The sequence below is a fragment of the Nerophis lumbriciformis genome, linkage group LG19, assembly GCF_033978685.3.
Source record: "Nerophis lumbriciformis linkage group LG19, RoL_Nlum_v2.1, whole genome shotgun sequence".
Classification (NCBI taxonomy): domain Eukaryota; kingdom Metazoa; phylum Chordata; class Actinopteri; order Syngnathiformes; family Syngnathidae; genus Nerophis; species Nerophis lumbriciformis.
The window spans coordinates 17,945,030-17,964,252 of NC_084566.2; the positions used below are offsets into that span (position 1 = coordinate 17,945,030).

At 42.0% G+C, this 19,223-nt stretch overlaps 1 protein-coding gene across 1 annotated transcript; it reads right to left on the reverse strand.

The window, feature by feature from the left end:
* Nucleotides 1-6,306: 6,306 nt before the first annotated feature.
* LOC133618766 (solute carrier family 12 member 9-like) lies at nucleotides 6,307-18,297 on the reverse strand. The gene is made up of 14 exons (XM_061979453.2): nucleotides 17,942-18,297; nucleotides 16,113-16,247; nucleotides 15,866-16,003; nucleotides 15,681-15,787; nucleotides 15,201-15,402; nucleotides 14,943-15,050; nucleotides 12,526-12,637; nucleotides 11,684-11,841; nucleotides 11,072-11,154; nucleotides 10,753-10,877; nucleotides 9,411-9,603; nucleotides 9,158-9,332; nucleotides 7,713-7,859; nucleotides 6,307-7,633 (listed from the first exon to the last, which is right to left on the reverse strand). Exons 1-14 carry the CDS (start codon nucleotides 18,165-18,167, stop codon nucleotides 6,762-6,764), a joined length of 2,781 nt encoding a protein of 926 aa, XP_061835437.2. The 5' UTR covers nucleotides 18,168-18,297; the 3' UTR covers nucleotides 6,307-6,761.
* Nucleotides 18,298-19,223: the final 926 nt, after the last annotated feature.

Consider the following 19,223-nt stretch of genomic DNA (forward strand, 5'->3'; position numbering starts at 1 on the left):
TGATCTTGATAATGGGGAATGGTCCAATGAACCTGGGAGCCAGTTTCCTAGAGTCGGTGGCCAATGGTAGGTCCCGGGACGACAACCAGACCTTCTGTCCCAACTGGTAGTGTGGGGCTGGTGTGCGATGGCGGTTGGCTAAGAGTTGGTTCCTGGCCGATGTTCTTTTTAACGCCGCCCTGGTGTTGCGCCAAGCCTGGTGAGCCCGACGCAGGTGTGCCGTTACGGATGGTACGTCGGCATTGGGTTGGGTAGAAGGAAAAACAGGGGGTTGGAAACCATAGGCGACGTGAAATGGAGACAGGTTGGTGGCGGAGCTAATGAGGGAATTGTGAGCGTATTCTATCCATGGGAGATTCTCAGACCAGGTTGAGGGTTGCCGATGACAAGTGCACCGGATGGCCGCCTCCAGGTCTTGGTTGGTCCGCTCGGTCTGTCCATTGCTCTGTGGGTGGTAGCCGGAGGATAGGCTAGGGGAGGCCCCCAGGGACTTGCAGAATGCCCTCCAGACAGCCGAGGAAAACTGTGGCCCTCTGTCGGATACCACATCAGCGGGGATGCCGTGCAGCCGGAAAGCGTGGAGCACTAATAGTTGGGCTGTTTCAAGAGCCGAAGGCAGTTTGGGGAGGGCCACGAAGTGGGCCATTTTCGAGAACCGGTCCACAATGGTCAAGACAGTGTCATTACCTTCAGAGGGGGGAAGTCCTGTGACAAAGTCCACCGCTATGTGTGACCACGGGCGGGAGGGGATGGGTAATGGGTGTAACAGTCCTGCTGGGGCCTGGTGGGATGCCTTGTTCCGGGAGCAGGACCGACATGCTGCCACAAACGCCTTCGTATCTGCCAGAATGGATGGCCACCAAAAACGCTGGGAGAGGACAAAACTGGTGCGACGAGTACCTGGATGGCAAGCGATCTTTGACCCATGTGCCCAATCCAGAACGCTGGAACGGAGCCGAGGAACCACAAACAACCGACCTGGTGGGCAGCCCCGAGGAGATGTGTCCGACTTTAGGGCCTCCAAGACTTGCCGCTCGATGTCCCACTGGAGTCCCCCAATGATGTGGGTATGGGGAACAATTGGTTCAGGTGAGGAATCCTCAAGAGACGAAGAGTAGAGACGGGAAAGGGCATCGGGTTTCCCATTCTGAGAACCAGGTCGGAAAGTGATGATAAAGTTAAAACGGGTCAGAAAAAGTGACCACCTGGCTTGGCGGGGGTTCAGTCTCTGTGCGGTCCTTAAGTAGGACAGGTTCTTGTGGTCCGTGAAGATGATGAATGGTAGCTCCGCCCCTTCCAGCCAATGTCTCCACTCCTGAAGGGCCAAGATGACCGCCAGAAGCTCCCTGTTGCCAATGTCATAATTTTTTTCAGCAGGGGATAGGCGACGAGAGAAGAAAGCACAGGGGTGCAACTTCTGGTCGGTGGTAGATTGCTGGGAGAGTACGGCCCCTACACCTGAATCAGAAGCGTCCACCTCAACAAAAAATTGGAGAGAACGGTCAGGGTAACAAAGCACAGGAGCCGAAGTAAACAATCTCTTCAGCCTCAAGAACGCGGAATTGGCTTCGGGTGTCCATTCAAACGGAACTTTAGTAGAGGTTAGCCTTGTAAGTGGCTCAGCGACGCGACTAAAATTGCGAATAAATCGCCGATAAAAATTAGAGAAGCCCAAGAATCTCTGAAGGTGCTTCTTGGACACCGGAGTGGGCCAGTCTACTACTGCTTTGACTTTAGCGAGGTCTGGTCTGAGTCTACCCTCCTCAATGATAAATCCTAAAAAGGGAATGGAGGATGAGTGAAACTCGCATTTCTCCGCCTTCACGAACAGTTTATTTTCGAGCAATCGTTGAAGGACCAACCGAACCTGCTGTACATGTTCGTCAAATGTCGATGAATAAATTAATATATCGTCCAGGTAAACGAAGAGAAACCGACCTGTCATGTCCCGAAAAATATCGTTAATGAAGCCCTGAAAAACGCCAGGTGCATTAGTAAGTCCAAAAGGCATGACAAGATACTCAAAATGTCCGAGAGGAGTGTTGAATGCGGTCTTCCATTCATCCCCCTCTCGGATGCGAACTAGATGGTACGCGTTACGTAGATCGAGTTTAGTAAAAAACTTTGCGGACTGTAAGGGAGTAAAAGCAGAATCAAGGAGTGGAAGAGGATACTTATTCTTGACAGTAATCTGATTAAGAGCACGGTAGTCTATACAAGGCCGTAGGGACTTGTCCTTCTTTTCGACGAAAAAAAAATCCGGCGGCTACCGGTGCGGTCGAAGGGCGAATGAGGCCCGCAGCTATTGATGTGTTTATGTATTCCTCTAGTGCTTTGAGTTCGGTGTTAGACACCTTGTACAAACGGGTCGATGGTAAAGCCGCTCCGGCTAGCAAATCGATACCACAATCGTAGGGTCGGTGGGGGGGAAGTGAGAGTGCTCTATCCTTGCTAAACACCGCTCTTAAGTCATGGTAGTTTGTGGGCACGTTTGTCAAGTCTATGTTCTCTATAACGGCGGTAGGTGGCGGTGTGTGAGATCCTGCTGCGGAACGAAGACAATGTGTGTGGCAGGTCACACTCCAATTAATAATGGCCGAACGAGGCCAGTCTATGTGCGGGTTATGCTTATGTAACCAGGTGATCCCCAGAATGACGGGCGCGGACCGTGATGGCACAATAAAAAAAATTATTTTCTCACAATGATTACCAGACAAGCGCAGGTTGATTGGCAGGGTCTGGTGGGTTATGCTGGCTAATAGGCGCCCATCAAGAGAATACACCCTCTTGGGCACAAACAGTTTTACAACAGGAATCTTATGAAGTCTCATGAACTCAAAATCCAAAAAGTTATCATCTGCTCCTGAGTCAATGAGAGCGCAAATGTCTATTTGTTGGTTAGGCCAAGAAAGAGTACCTTTTAGTTGCATTCTGCCTGCGGCCAACGAAGGAGAACGGCGACCTCTGGTGGACGTGTCCTCTGGCGAGTGAGGGCGCACTCGTGGCCGTGCGGCGGGGCGCGGTAGTTCCTTACAGTGGGAGATGAGATGATCAGCGGCCCCACAGTATAGGCAGAGTTTGAGGCGAAAGCGGCGTTCCCTCTCGGCGGTGGTGAGTCGGCGACCTCCCAGTTGCATCGGCTCATCTATCTGCCACGAAGGAGAGGTGTCTTCGGGAACGAGATGCTCCGTCATGCAGATGGCAGGTCTAGCAGGCGCTGATTGGCTGCTAGGTGGGGCTTGTCTCCCTCGTCGATCCCTCCTCTCTTCCAATAGGCGGAAATCGATCTGCACCGCCAGCTCGATGAGATCATCCAGATTCGTCGGAAGTGACAGCGGGATCATCATGTGACGGATCTCGTCCGCGAGACCCAGGTAGAAGGCGTCCAACAGCGCCGCGGGACCCCAGTCACAGTCGGCGGCCATGGTGCGGAACTCGATCGCGTAATCTGCGACCCGTCGTGAACCCTGTTGCAGCCGGAAAAGGGATCTAGCTGCCTCTCTACCTGGGAGTCGTCGTTGGAAGATCTGCCTCAAGGATTTGGAAAAGTTTGCATACGTGGAGCTGGAGGCGGTCTGACGGTTCCATTCTGCAGTCGCCCAGGTGCCAGCACGGCCTGACAGGTGGGAGATGACAAACGCTACCTTAGCCCGCTCAGAGGTGAAAGCGGAAGCGTTTAGTTCAAAATGTAGTTCACACTGCGTCAGGAATTGTCTTACATCTTCCTTTTCTCCGGAAAAACGTTCGGGTCGGGATAGCCGCATGTTGCTGGTACTGGCGGGTTGTGTAGGTTGGGTGGATGCCTGGTCGGGCACGGTGGTCGAGGTGGGTACGACGGTGGCTAGCAGCATATTGACTCGCTCCAACATGGTGTCTTGACGCTCCGACAGTCCCTGTAGACCTCGGCTCAGGTGGTCTAGCTGGTCCCCCTGCTGGTTGATTCGTTGAGCCTGGCCTTGCAATGCTCTTTTCCAGGCATCTGTCTCTGCGGGTTCCATAGTATGGCCGGAACTTTTCTGTTAGGATTTGGTGGAGTGGATCCCAAGGATGCAGAGACGTGTTGTGTACAATTGTTCTTCCTTTTATTTAGGAGGAAGCACAAAGTAACAAAACAAAGGTGATGGTAGATAACACACCAAACTAAAAGCGCTAGACAAGGCTAGGAATAATACTTCATGAAAGAAGTTAATATAAGGACAAAAGTACAAACTAAAAACGCTAGACAAGGCTAGGAAAACATACTTCATGAAAGAAGTTAATATAAGGACAAAGTACAAACTAAAGACGCTAGACAAGGCTAGGAAAAAATACTTCATGAAAGAAGTTAATATAAGGACAAAGTACAAACTAAAGACGCTAGACAAGGCTAGGAAAAATACAGGCAAACCTTAGATGAATGGTACACGATGAACTAGTGAGTTCTCTGGCAATATCAACAGGTTTGCAAGCAGTGACAAAGTTCCGGCGCTCACAGGCCGTCAGCAGCCAGGTTAAATAGGCTGCTTCTAATCTACGTCAGGTGTGTGCTGCTGCCTTGCGCCAGCTGCACTCCATACTGTGGACGAGAGAGAGAGTGAACATGGTGTGCAGACAACAACAGAACTGAGCAAGGAAATTTCAGATTACCACAGTTATTACATTACTTCATAAAACTATTGTAGTTGTTAGTAGTTCATTGTATTTTATTCATACAAAATTAAAGAATATATATATTTCAAAAGGCATGTTATACACGTAAACATATTGCTGTTTTGAGGGTGAGCGGTGCAAGACTGATTTAAACTAATTTCAACGGGCGATGTTGACTTGAGATACAAGTGTTTTCAGTTAAGAGCTCCATCACAGAAGCAATTAAGCTTGTGAGTTGATGTACTACTGGATAAAGAAGACTAGATACGCCAGTGCGTTGCTGCACCCATGCTAAGCGACTTGTCTACATAGCACCTGCCTTGATAGGGCCAAGTTCCCATTAAAGGCAATGCATCTATTCCATCCATCCCTTTTCTGCCACTTGTCCCTCTCGGGGTCCATGGGTGGCGAGAGCCTATCCCAGCTGCATTCGGGCGAAAGGTAGGGTATACCCTGGACAAGTCGCCACCTCATTGCAGGGCCAACACAGATAGACAACATTCAGACTCAGGTCAATTTAGTGTTGCCAATCAACCTATCCCCAGGTGCATGTCTTTGGAGGTGGGAAGAAACCGGAGTACTCGGAGGGAACCCACGCAGTAGTGGGGAGAACATGCAAACTCCATATCGAACCCACAAGCTTCTTATTGTGAGGCACGAGCACTAACCCCCTGCTGCCCCCAATGCATGTATTTTGAAGATAAATAATTTGCTAATTTCTCAACTGATTTTCATGTGGTTTACCTTTTTCGTCAAGGTCAAAACATGTGCTAATAATACACTCTTTAATTAAGGTTATTGCCAGTGTCACTTGTTTCTATTGTTCGGATTTGTGTGCGACTGTATGCAGCACAATGTGCAGGCATTATTTCAGTTGTGTTCTGTCTACAACTATGAAATGCCCTGGCATTTTGACCCCCCTGGGCTCGCGTCTCATCTACCTTTTCATGTGTCATGTATTCATTCAAGGTGGTAACTCGGTTGTTGGTACAGATCTGTACCATACCTAATGTTCCGTACCAAAAAATGTGGTGACAAATACATGTACTGTTAAACAACTATAATTGTGGAGTTCTTAATGTTATTCCAATGTCTTTTTATTACCATCATTTTTTGCATGCAAACCTTTCTCGAGAAACGGGGCAATCTTAATTTTTTTTGCGTGATACTGCAAACGGACTAACAATTACAAAGACATCTCTTAGGAAAAGCCAAAAAAGCTGGGCAGAATCAGTGTAATGCTTTCAATAATTCGGGGAAAAACAGTATGAGGTAACAATTTATCTCTTTTGCATAGCCAGAGAAGCTGGGCAGAATTAGTATTGCTCTTTTAATAATTACAGGAAAACAGTATGATGTAACTATTACAATTATATTTGTTACCAATGTGTAAGTGATAGACAGGTAAGTACCAATATAAAAACATTTAAGGATCCTTCTACCTCAAAATTTGCAACGCTACAATTTGTGTCACAATATACAGTATTTATAGTACATCATATATTTATCCCAATTTTTTACTTATTCCAAATTTCAAATTATATATTTACTCCTATTTACTCATTCCTTTTATTTTATTTTCCATTAACATTGCTCAGGTGCTTTTCTTAAAACCAACTTAATAAAAAAAAATGTAATCACTGAATAAGCCATTCATCCATTGCTGCGTATTGTTCATTCTTTTCTCTTTATTTAGAAAATGGTGATTCTTAAACACAGGATATGAACACAATTCAGTGTAATACCGTATCGTGTCAGCATGTACAGGATTTGGTGTTTAACAAATATTAGGAATATGTGAAAAAGGATAGGATTAAAATAAGATGTTTTTTTTCAGTCATGTTCAATAGCAAAAATGTCAGCACAAGATGTTCATGTTACAGTATTTGTGAAGCATTTAAAAAAAAAAAAAAGACAAAAATAAACAATACTAAGATAAGTGGAAACTGCATATTAAGAGCATTCTAATATTTAGCAGTTCAAATTAAATGGTGTTGACAAATCCCCTTAGGTGTCTTGATAAGTTAGTGTGAAATTAAATGTAAGTAGTGGAGCAGATTCTGCTACAAGCTAAGTACCCCATGTGCAATTAGTGAAAGAGAATGGGGATGATTGCGTGAGTGTGATAAAATCTAAATCTCAGTCGTAACAACAGGAGTGACTCCATGAACGAGCATCGTCGGCCCCAAGTTTCGACTCAGCAGGTCCACCTGGTGCAAGTAGGCCTGGTAGCGGCTTGTATCCGCGGGCGGGTGTGGCAAATACAGGAAGCGCACAGCAGGCTGGGGTGCTCCTTGTAGTCGAATAAAATTGTTGACGGCGTGGATGTACTCATCAGTCAGCTGAGCGGCATTGTTGGGGTATGCTTCAGTCCAATCTCCGTTCTCATCTGCCACCTTGCCCTCCCTTTTTCGGCTCAGCCAGTGCAGCGCCACCACCTTGTCCCAGGCCACCATCTGCACCTGTGCCGATATCCTGAGCTCCTTCAGCATCTTTTGAAGCTTCGCCTCTTCATCTTGCAGACTGACGCCTTCTTCTACACAGAGGAAGAGGCGAAGCCTGGCTTGGCTCCACGCACGGGTTTCATGCAGCACACAGGCCAGCTGCAGCAGAAATAGAGAGCAGATATCCACGTAGCTGCGGCTGTCAGGTCGGAGCAGATTTAAGGGCCAAACGTCGACAAATGGCCCCGCCATGCCTTGGTGAGGGCCAGCCTTTCTTGTTGAGCCTAAAACTTCTTCACGGTTGAACTGGCTGAAATATCGAGCCAGTGTCACATTTTTGCCCATTTTGACAGCATCTGCAATCACGGACACATACTCCTCTTCCTCTAAGTCTTTGGGTCCATCAACATCACGTATATTAGGGAATAAAGGGGACTGTTTTTTTGGGCACACTGCATCCAAGCTACTGCCTGGAGACAGAATAATGTTGCCATGGAGGTGGTCTTGAGGAGGGCAGTTGTCATAGAAACCTAAGACAAGAGTATTCGGCCTCATTCCGCCTAGGGACAATTATGGAAAATTATTTTTGTAAATTTTAAATCAAGTTAATGAAACGAACAATAAAGAGACTGTACCTACCAAAGCCTGTGATGAACAGCAGATTCTGGACTCCACGTCGAACAGAGTCGGCTAGGGTGAGGTTAACAAATGCCTTAATGTTCAGATGGTCTACTAAGGTCAACCATGAATTGTACCGGCTCTGTAAAGGATCAGACGGCAACTCATCTGTCGAACCACACAAAGTCAAATGTTTGATTAAAGCTTTTTTGTCACAATGTGTTAAAACGTGCAGGTTTGAATCCAAATATGTTAACGTGCATATGTAGAGGAGCCACCTGCGCCTTGACTAGCGGAAAGGCGTGATGTCCCGTAAACAGGGCTGGTTCAAGGCAGGCATATATGAGGGGGCAGTCAGAAATGTGAAGGGGGCATCACGTGAACAAACAGCTCCATCATGCTCCAGCACTTTTTTCTGGTAGTAACATTCCCTACTTCATAGAATTTGGTTGTTAGCTTCAGTAGGGGCCTGACTTACTAAGATCCAAATACCACGCACTAAACAGCGTGAGCCATTTTTATAAAATAGAGTGTACTATTAGTAGGTGTGTGATGAATGTTGATAAATCACATTATCATTAATTATATTTGTATTTTCTCCTCCGAGCAGTGTGGTTATGTTTTTTTTACTTAGTTGTGTTTTACTGTACCAAGTAACAGGGAGTCAACAGTTCCTCCTGTTCTTTTAAACTATTTATTTCATTGTGTACTCTGACCAGTAAGCATGGAGATGTTCACATTGACGCAAATAATTGTAGCCTACATATTCGTTTTCATCACCGTTTGAACAGGAATAGCAACTGATAGCTCTTTTCGACGAAACGGCTCGTTTCGACAGCACACCAAGCAGCAAATACACACAGCTTTAACTTAAAGTCTAGATGTTCTGATCGATGTCAGGTTCTTCACTTTTCCCTGGGTGTTCACATATTACGATGTAGAAAGTGTTAAATCATCACCTTTTTGTTTTGGCGCTGCCGTTGAGAAATTCAACTTCCTCATCTCACAATGAAAAGCATCTGATTGGCTCACCCGGAGTAACCCCCACCCGCTCTCATATTGTACACTATTAAAGAACTCTGATTGGATATATTCCAAAATTTGTCACACCCATTTACAAGACAAAATTAAATATGAATAGATTTTGTTTGACAACTTTTCGTTTCGTTTTCAATTCGTCGACACTGCTTTACGGAGGGCTGAGTAGAGGGCGGTACGTGTCTGTGTGCGTGCGGACTCGCGTAGCCTGACACAGGTGATAGACAGAAAAGAGGGGAGATGACATACTAGTGTTGTAGCGTGTCCCTTTTTCAGCAGATTTGTCCACTACCGAGGATAATTTTGTTAACTTGTAATATATACATTTGTGGGAAAATAAAATGTACCTTCTCAACTTCAGTTTGTTTTGAGGGGGCAAGACATTTAAGGGGGCTCTGCCCCCTCTTGCCCCTACTGTAAATACTTACCAAGTAATCCTAGCTTCACATGACCCAGTACGTAGAGCCCACTCTTCTTTAAGTCATTTATGAATGTTAGCAGGCCAACACAGCTGCGAGGGTTTGCCACCATTAGAAGCACCTGAGGCCTCCAGAACTTAACATGGTCCTTACGCACATCCAACATTAAGAGGTACTTGCGGACCTGAGAAAACACAAGTAGGGGGTGGAATCCTGCATAATGTTTTTTCATTACGAATTGAGGTTGTGTGTGTGTGTATACCTGGTGGAAGATGAGTGCTTGACTAATGTAGCCCCAGTTGCTGATGGGGCCCAAGTAATGAATCACCATTAGGAGCAGCAGCATAAATGCTATGCTGGCGAAAGCATAAATGGCACTGATCAGGAACATCATGATCAAGCAGCCAAGAATGCCCAGCGTGCAGGTGTGCCACGTGAAACATCGAAATGAGGGCCTTAATTCGAGTAAAACAAAAGGAAAGCATGTAAATTACATTTTCTACAGCAAAATCACAGGAGGGGATAAACTTCTTTATCCCACAATGGGTACATTACAGAATGTTGTTTAAGCGCAGATTTAAAGAGTCCACAACAAATTATTAAAAGTAGCGCTAAAATCATGAAAGTGCTACCCCTCGTTGCGCAGTCCCAAATGGGGTTTAAACCAAAAATGTATAAAGCATAAAAACAAGAGAGAAACATTGAAGAACACAAGGACACAAGAGCAGCTGCAACCAGTTGCCACAAGCGCTGTTTTTTCAAACAGCAACAAAAGTAAAATGCAATAAAACATTTGTTTTAAATGTTTGATAATACTGTACATACATATGATTGCACCATGCATAGATAAATGATAAAACAAAATAATTCAATATTCTTGAGTGTTCACTAGTGTTCCCAAGTTTGAATTATTATTATTATTACAATATGGGAAAAAAATCATAGAAAAATCTAATTTCACTCACTAACTATACTGCTAACAAGGGCAATTTGGATAATATACTGTATATTACTGGTTATAAGGTACATGGAGGAAGAGGCATGCTCATAATCAAGGTTCCCAATATAATTGATCCTGAATTCACTTTTTGTTAAAAGAGGCATTATCTATAATACATTTATTTTTCATTACAATGTTTCTGTCAGTTGTAACTCCAGTACCTATTTATTATTTGAATCATTTATATAATATTTTTTTTATCATGTTACTTAGTACAATACAAAGTTTCTGGAAATGTGTGCTCCATTTTGTATGAGTAGGCTTTCTACAAAATGTATGAACTTTACTATTACACATTATTAGTGCCATACATAGTGGTACTGACAAAGTTCACTTTGATTATTGTATCCCTTATAAGAAAATAAGAACATGTTAACCTTGAGATGTGAAAAAACTATCAGTCACTGCAAAGACATGGACTATGAGTAGGCTTTAAATAAATTCTGCTTCTTCCTACTCCTTTTCGGGCAAGTTGAACTGTGCAGGTATAAACATGTGATGTACTTCCGTGAAACTTTGAGGCATGTTCAAAATAAACCATTACAAAAAACAGCTACATTATGTCCTGTGCCAGTTGAAATAATGGCTAGATTCTTTACCATACCTAAAGTTTGGCGCTGATGCCCACTCCAGAGCCAAACAAGCCAGGTTCACAGCAGCATACACCAACAAGAAGAAGATGGTCACAATGCCAGCAATGGTGTTCAATTTCCCAGCAAACAGCACCATCTAGCGGCAAACAATTAATCATTTTCTTGCATAGTTTATAAGTAGATTTATATAGCATTATTCTTAGCAGGCACACAGAAACAGTGGACAACTACTTATTACACTAAATTAAGTATGTTATATTATATATCATTACAGTTTTAAGTATTTTGTTTGGAGCTATGCTAAGATGAACGAGTAGTGCAACCTTCTACCTGTACAAGCAACCAGGAGACAAGCACCGAGGCCCAGGGGTTACCACTGGGGGATGTCTTCCTTGCAAGAGCCAGGACACCACCTGCAGCATTTAATAAAAAAACAAAAAAAACAAAAAACAGTCAAACACAAAGTCAGCCTGTCTGTTGCTTTTCCTGGTTCTTAATCAGATAAACAACTGAGTCATCGGGCACTGGTGCTTAAACAAAACACACGCTGATAGGGTTTGTGTCTCTGCAGAGAAAGTCAACACTGCAAGCCATCTGTTTTGAAATGACGCTCTTCAAATGAACATGCCTCGCTCAGGAAAACTAAGACAAAATTAATAAGAGTTAATTTTCTTGCACTTCTCACATATTCAGACGTTCAGATCTGGCTGATAAATTGCTGACTTAGCAAGGGTAGACATTGTAGCTATGAACCTAGCTGGAGGACAAAATACATCATTTAATAGTGAGCATGACCTTAGCTATTTCCATGAGTCATTTCATTCTTTCACGCTACAGAAAACTGCCAGGAGATTAATCAACTACAGTAATATCATTAGCTGATATTTAGTATGGCGAACTAAAGCATGAAGTTGATGAACAAATACAAACATGTTGTCTCACCAAACAGGTCGTCTTTGGAGAGGGCGTACAGAATTCTGGAGGCTCCTATGAGATTACTCATGGCAGCGGACATGGCCGAGGAGTAAATACCGACTGTGACAAGAGGCGGCCAAATGTTGATGGCACCCATGAAGCTGTAGTCTCTTTGAAGAAGGCGACTAAAGATGAAGGATAAAATTCCCAAAATGAAATTAATACTGGGTCTTTTTTTTTGTTTAGGCGCACTCCCAATATGTAAAATATTTTAAAAATGCAGTCTGAACGGCATTTCTTCTAATTAAGATATTTTTGGGGGAATCTAGGATTAATTTTATTTTGGTATATAGAGTATCCTATTCACAAGTCAAATTCATTGTTTGCTAAAACATACTTGGCAGATAATTCTGATTCTGACATCTGGGAAGCAGTGGCAACCATCTCAGCTGTTGCCCCCTTCCAACTCCACTGGGGGGACCCAGAGGCATTCCCAGGTCTGCTTTGAGTCCCAAATGGAGAAACAAAAAACCTGTTGCATTAATGTACACAGGCACACAAAGGATGCCGGCACTTTAACAAACATGCCCTCTGAAATAACGGAGTCTTTATGAATGTGATGAATTAAAATGTCAAACACTTCTGACTCAATCTTCTTAACACTCCTGCGCTCTCCTGGGGAGGAGCTGAGTATCATTCTGAAAGGTTAAATTATCTTCAATCAAGCACATGTTTTACCTTCCAGTCAGTGACACTGATGACATAACTCTCAGGCAATATCATTCCTTAGAAGGACTTAGGGAATTTTGCATCTTAATACTAAAATACAACAACGTTGTCACCACCGTGATTGTGTATGTGTGTCTAACCGTTCACAAGAGGATGCAGCCAGCAGACCTAGCAGGTTGTATGTGATGAAAGTTGTCAAAACAGTGGCTAAGGTTCCTCTGGGGATGGAATAGCCGGGGTTTTTCAAGTCACCTGGGGACAACATAATAGGAGGCATCACTATCAAACCTCTTCTATTGACACATTGTCCCACACAGACAGCTCCTCAAATCTCACTCAGGATACGGTGAATGCTCTAATTATAGCCGGGTTGTTTATTTACCTGCACTACAAAAAAAGCCTGTACCTTAATTAGAGGCAGGCTATAATTGGACATAGGCTCATATACAGTACAGGCCAAAAGTTTGGACACCTTCTCATTCAATGTGTTTTCTTTATTTTGATGACTATTTACATTGTAGATTGTCACTGAAGGTGTAAAAACTATGAATGAACACACGTGGAGTTATGTACTTAAAAAAAAGGTGAAATAACTGAAAACATGTTTAATATTCTAGTTTATTCAAAATAGCCACCCTTTGCTCTGATTACTGCTTTGCACCCTCTTGGCATTCTCTCGATGAGCGTCAAGAGGTAGTCACCTGAAATGGTTTTCACTTCACAGGTGTGCCTTATCAGGGTTGATTAGTGGAATTTCTTGCTTTATCAATGGGCTTGGGAACATCAGTTGTGTTGTGGAAGAGAAGGTGTGTCCAAACTTCTGGCCTGTACTCTATATAATAAGCTACTTTTTTAACTTGAGTAACCTGTATTTGTAACATAGTGTCAATCTATTTGTGGCGGCGGAGGCGGGGCTGAGGTGGTGTCAATAGGTCGTATTCACTGAACGTCACGTTCGGCTCATTAACTATGCGAAACTTGAAGTGGTGGGCTCGCGAGTGTCTGTTGTCAAAGCATTCTGGACGGCATTTTGCTTTTCTCGAAGAAAAATGTCCTATGCTTGCGTTGTTTCATCTTGTTGGAACCATTTAAAACGCGAAAAGGATAAAAGTTTATTTTGAGTTCTTCTATAGGGTAATCAAGCAGGGCAAAAGATGTCAAGATTTTAAGAAAAACAACTAAACAAGTGGCACACACTCACATCCAAGAGAGCAAATTGAGTCAAAAAACACAAGTTTGCAGTGATCCCTTTGTTAAAAATTGATTTGATTTCCTTTAACATTTACTACTTCCCATTTAGGTATTCTCTTGATAACATTTGTCTTTTGTCTTGTTTCAGAGTTCTTAAAAACTGATTTTTGCTACGAGTGTTTTGTAGAGCACTAACTGGGGGAGTTTATATAATAAAGTAAATGTGAGCTTTTACCAAAGGTAAAAATCATAAATGAAGCTTTCAGCACATACAATGTAGACTTCTATAGTTATATTTTGATAAAGACGGGAAAAAAACACTCACTCAAACGGCGCGTGCAACAAAAATGGCTGTAGACAAAGTTAAATCATAAATGCAACCTCACCCAAGCAAAAATGATGCATGATTTAACCGGGAGAGTCTTGATACCAATTTCCTTGAACCAGCCACACACAAATAAAGTGTAGACCTCCATGTTTTTCCAAGTTTTCATATGTTTTGTCACGTACAATGATGTCTGGAGAACCAGATAGTTCGACATGTTTGCGAATGCGACCGACGGATAATCCTTGAGATCGCTCGACAAATCTTTTTTTGATAACGTACAATAAAAGGATAATTATATTGCATAGTTTGATGTTATACTCTTATCTGCTTTTAATGCTAAGAGCTAGGCCCCTTGCATACTCAGTTTGCACTGTTTGCTGCACAGTAGCAATGTTGGTTTGGTGGCCCACCACTTTGTTTACTTCCGTTCAAAAGTCACGTGATGGAATACAATCTATGTCATATATAATTTACATAATTGGCTAAGACATGCATTTAAAAAAAAATGTTTACATTCATTTCAGGACAAATGTGTTATTAGTTCCAACGTATCTTTTTTGTTACATTATATCGTTTTGCTGAATTTTTCAAAAGATGCCAAATTAATTACTACAATGTAAAAACTGGCTGCCTTTTGTACACTTAGTTTTTTTTTTTACAAATATTCTTCCCTACCTGAATGTTGGAATTTAGTTTGACAGATAAGTAAACAGTCCTTTAAATTAGATATGAAAAAAAACTTCCAACTTGAGGTTGTTTGATATTTTTACAGTAACTCCATTGTGGAGACCAAGCACAAAAGAGAAAGAACAGAGTAAATCTTTCTTTCTTTAGTTTATTTCGAACATGAACACACCAACAATGATACATTGGTCTAAACTGGAAAAAATCCCAATGCAAACATACAGAAAAAAGGTTGGCTCGAGACCCAATGGCTGAGCCAGTTGACAGCCTAGCATCAACAGGCATTGTGATCGGTTTAAACTTGCACAAACGCTTAACAAATTATATTTTAACTTGTGTAGAGGACTATCTTACCAGACATGTTGGATCCTGCCATGATTCCTGTGCAACCGTTGAACATGACTGCAAACACTGTGGCAAAACTCATCATTGTCCCAGTGGTGTAGTCAACGGTGTAACTGGCTACAAGGAAACATAAAAGACAACTTATACAGGTGTTGTGGAGCTAGAAAAAAAAAAAAAAAAAGGATTGTACTTTATCGTATTTTGATTGTACAGATTTACTTAATGGAAACTTAAGCCATTCAACATTACAACAATGCAAAGACGTACACCGTAGGTTGCCATCCAAGGTATGGAGTCGGAGGCCAGTATAGTTGGCGGTGGCGTGGGTGGAGCCGTTTATAGCAGAGGTTTCTGGAAGTGTGATTATTCTGGGCCCCACAATGCAAAAACTGCTAAAGATGGATGCCAAGACAGTTGTGACGATAAGAAAGATAATAAAAGCGGCTTTGGCGTAAATATGGGCGCCTACCTGTAAAAAACAACAGTGTAGCTATAAAAGAAAAACAGGCTCTAAAACATGATTAATAACAGTGCAAGGTATCAATAACATGTTTAGGGCTTTTTTATGGGTGCATTCATTATATGCAGTTTTACGTTTTTGACAGTTTTTCATGGGTCTTGGAACATCACCCCCATTGTATTTCGATTTCACGTAATTTCTACGGGAAGGGGGTGCTTTGAATAGTGTTCTTTAAATTTACAATAAAATGACAATGAGTGACAAATCAATTGACAAGCCATTCTCACCAAGCAGACAATGAAACAAATGAAGAGCAGGATTGTGCCATAGAGCAAAGACCACCAGTATCCGGAAGGCAATATCCGATAAGAGCCTCCAACAACTGCTACACTCTCTGAAACAAACCAGAAAATGAGTTAGACACAATCGTACGTGCATCAAGACGTGACTAGAATTTGCTCGGTCCACCAACCCTGTGGGACGCCAAAAGCAGAAATGATGGCTTCAACCAGACCCAAAACATAAAGGGCACTGCCGCACACATTGGCAAAGAAGAACATGATTCCAATGCTGCCGCCAAACTCTGGACCCAGCGCTCGACTGATCATGTCTGGAGGTTCTTCTTAAGGAACCTTTTTCATGCAAACCACATAAAACACCATAGTACTGAGTAAAGCGACTCATAACAATTTGTAGTAAGGATGACCAAAGAAGGATACAGTAGGCACCTCCTGCATCTAAAGCACCATTAGTTGAGATGGCACAAACAGAAAGGACAGTCATTGTGATGATGATGTAGGCCACTAAGAACATGGCGATGGACTGATAGAGTCCTGCTTGACCCACAACAAATCCTGTAACAAGAGAGAACAAGTTTGGCTGTTTAATTGATTTATTTTGGCGCAACATAAAACAAAATCTTGTAGAATTAACATATTTTTCTGAAACATTCATTGATTATACTAATCTTTTTATATAAAAAGTCCTGGATGTACCCTACAAAAGTACCAGTCGCTTAAAAATGACTATGTACCTAAATGTAATTCTAAAAACCCCACTTTCTACCTTTAAAAACACAATACATGGATACAAAGTACAAAGAACCATGATGAACATTCTGAATGTATTCCATCCATCCATTCATTTTCTAGATAATCTTATTTATCTCACATATATATCACGTATATGACTTACTTCACTAATTATTATTTATTTATTTTTAATGTTATTAGTTATGGAGTACATTGAGAATAAATTGAGAACAGAAATTGAACAAAAGTTTTTGCAACTGCTATGTAAAGGAAAAGGGGTAGGATTAAATAAGCTCTGCTACTTCCTACTCCTTGTTGAACAGAGAAACTGGAAATTGTGATGTATCATGTTGTATGCATGCATGTTCCAAATAAACACAAACTCAATCATTACTCTTGCCCACAAAACATGCCAGCGTGGTTACTATTTTTGGGAAAAACTGTTCTATTTAAGCCAGGGGTATCAAACGTACGGCCCGAGGGCCAAATTAGGCCCGCAACAGGTTTTATCCGGCCCGCGGGATGAGTTTGCTAAGTATAAAAATTAACCTGAAACTTTTGAATGGAAGAAACAACTGTTCTAAATGTGTCCACTGGATATCATAACAGCAATTCTTTGTATATTTGTAGATGATGCTACATATGTACAAAATAAACCACATGATGTACATCAGTCGAGGAAAATGGTCAAACTACATAAATAACATCCTGTAATTTGATTTTGATATAATTTTTTATCTTGATAGACACCAATGAATTGACTGATGAACATTATCACTTAATTTATTCAGAAAATATAAATAACGACAAATAAATGATTAATCGCAACATGTAAGCGTAAAAAGAAAAACATTTTGATTTGTACATTTGTGCTTGTTCTATTTTTAAACAAAGAACAATCTGAAATTGTCTTTATTTTTAAGTTATTCACCAGTCCCGCCCACTTGGGAGTAGATTTTTCTCCATGTGGCCCCCGATCTAAAATGAGTTTGACACCCCTGATTTAAGCAGATAAACCCCTAAAAAAAATACATCACTCAAAAGCCTATTTGAAATCCAACAGATTTTATTTTTGTTGTGTTTTCACATTTTAAACATAGCTCAGGGTCTCAGGAAGAAACATATTTGTAAACTAAGTAACTCATTTTTCACGTGGCATAAATGAACAATAAATAATGAGGGTGGCATGATTGTAAAACGGATAACATATTCAGACAACTTTTGGGGTTAAATCACCAAAAATGATTCCCGGGCGTGGCCACCGCTGCTGCCCTCACCTCCCAGGGGGGTGATCAAGGGTGATGGGTCAAATGCAAAGAATAATTTCACCACACCTAGTGTGTGTGTAACAATCATTGGTACTTTAACTTTAACTTTAGTTAAGACAATAAGTAACCATATGGATGAGTTCCCTGACCATCTTGCTACCATTAGTCCCCTGGCCATGTGGTTAGCATCTACCATTTGTTTGCCAATGAATGATGAAGCGGTAGAAGACACATGTTCCTCTTACTTACCAATTCGCAGGAACACGACAACGCTAAACATAGACAGCAAAGTTGGAATAACAACCCCGAGAAGCACACCAAGTTTTCGGGTGGTTTTGATGATGGTGGTGGGGGTAGACCGCGGAACGTGGTGCTCCCCGGCCCACTTGGCCTTCCTGTCTGCGGCTACATTATTCACCTCCGGACCGGTGCTGGTGGTGAGTCGATAGTTTAGAAGTGGAGCCTTTTCAGACATTGGTCGAATATTTTCCAGTCCTGTCCCAAAGTTACTAAAAAACAGAGTGAATTCTACTCGAGCTGCTCTGGTGGGACTGTTAAGTTTCTCATTTGCATTTAGCTAATTGAGCTCACCTCGAGAGGTGGGCGCATCGATCCAATTGTCGATGTCGTCGACACCAGGGTAGTATTGGCATTGGATCGATACTACTGGGATAATAGCGATATTTTTCAGTTATTTTGTATGACTTGTTTTACAAATGTGTTTTTTGTTTTGGTGTTGAAAAAATCTAAATATAATTATTGTTTACTTTTTTTCTGTATTGTTTAAAAAAATGCTCTTGTGCTACAAAAATGTTTTCGGTTAGTAAACATTCAAAATAATGATGTCAAAGCATAGGGATATGGAACCACCTTATGGAATGGTTACAATAAAAACACAAAAATAAAATTACAGTGAATATTTCAGAATAATTCAAATACCACATCTTAACTTATAACTGCTACCATCGATTGTTTCTTTGATTAAAAAACAGTTAAAAAATGAACTATATTAACGAGCCTGTCTTTTTAACGGCTCTTTGAAAGGTATGGCTCTCTCCAAAGAGCCATAAATCCCATATTTAGTCTTTAAAGTCTTTCAGAGGGATTTTTCTATACTCAGAGGAATATTGATGCGTTCCATTTACCTTGGAAGTTGGTACTGTAGCCCAAACATTGAAAGCTTAGCCATTAAAACAGGTTAAATACTAATACTAAAACACTATCAGCAAACAATGTTCCAGTTACGAGGTCAGAAATCAAGATGGCCACATTATTATACTAGATCCACTCAACGTCCATTGCACCGGTCGCCCAGGGGGAGGTCCCCACATCTGCGGTCCCCTCCAAGGTTTCTCATTGTCATCCCATTGGGTTGAGTTTTTTCTTGCCCTGATGTGGGATCTGAGATGTCGTTGTGGCTTGTGCAGCCCTTTGAGACACTCGTGATTTATAGGTCTATACACGTGAGTCAACTTTGAATGAATTGAGTTGAATCTACGAAAGCTATTCTTGCGCTTGCCTTGTCTGAATA

Bases quoted from the DNA above. Each gene is read 5' to 3' on its own strand.
- LOC133618766 (XM_061979453.2), bottom strand. From the start codon at position 18,167: ATGTCTGAAAAGGCTCCACTTCTAAACTATCGACTCACCACCAGCACC. The intron at 10,878-11,071 runs GTAGAAGGTTGC...GTTTGCCGCTAG, and splicing joins TCTCCTGGTTGCTTGTACAG to ATGGTGCTGTTTGCTGGGAA. The intron at 9,333-9,410 runs GTATACACACAC...GTGTTTTCTCAG, and splicing joins AAGCACTCATCTTCCACCAG to GTCCGCAAGTACCTCTTAAT.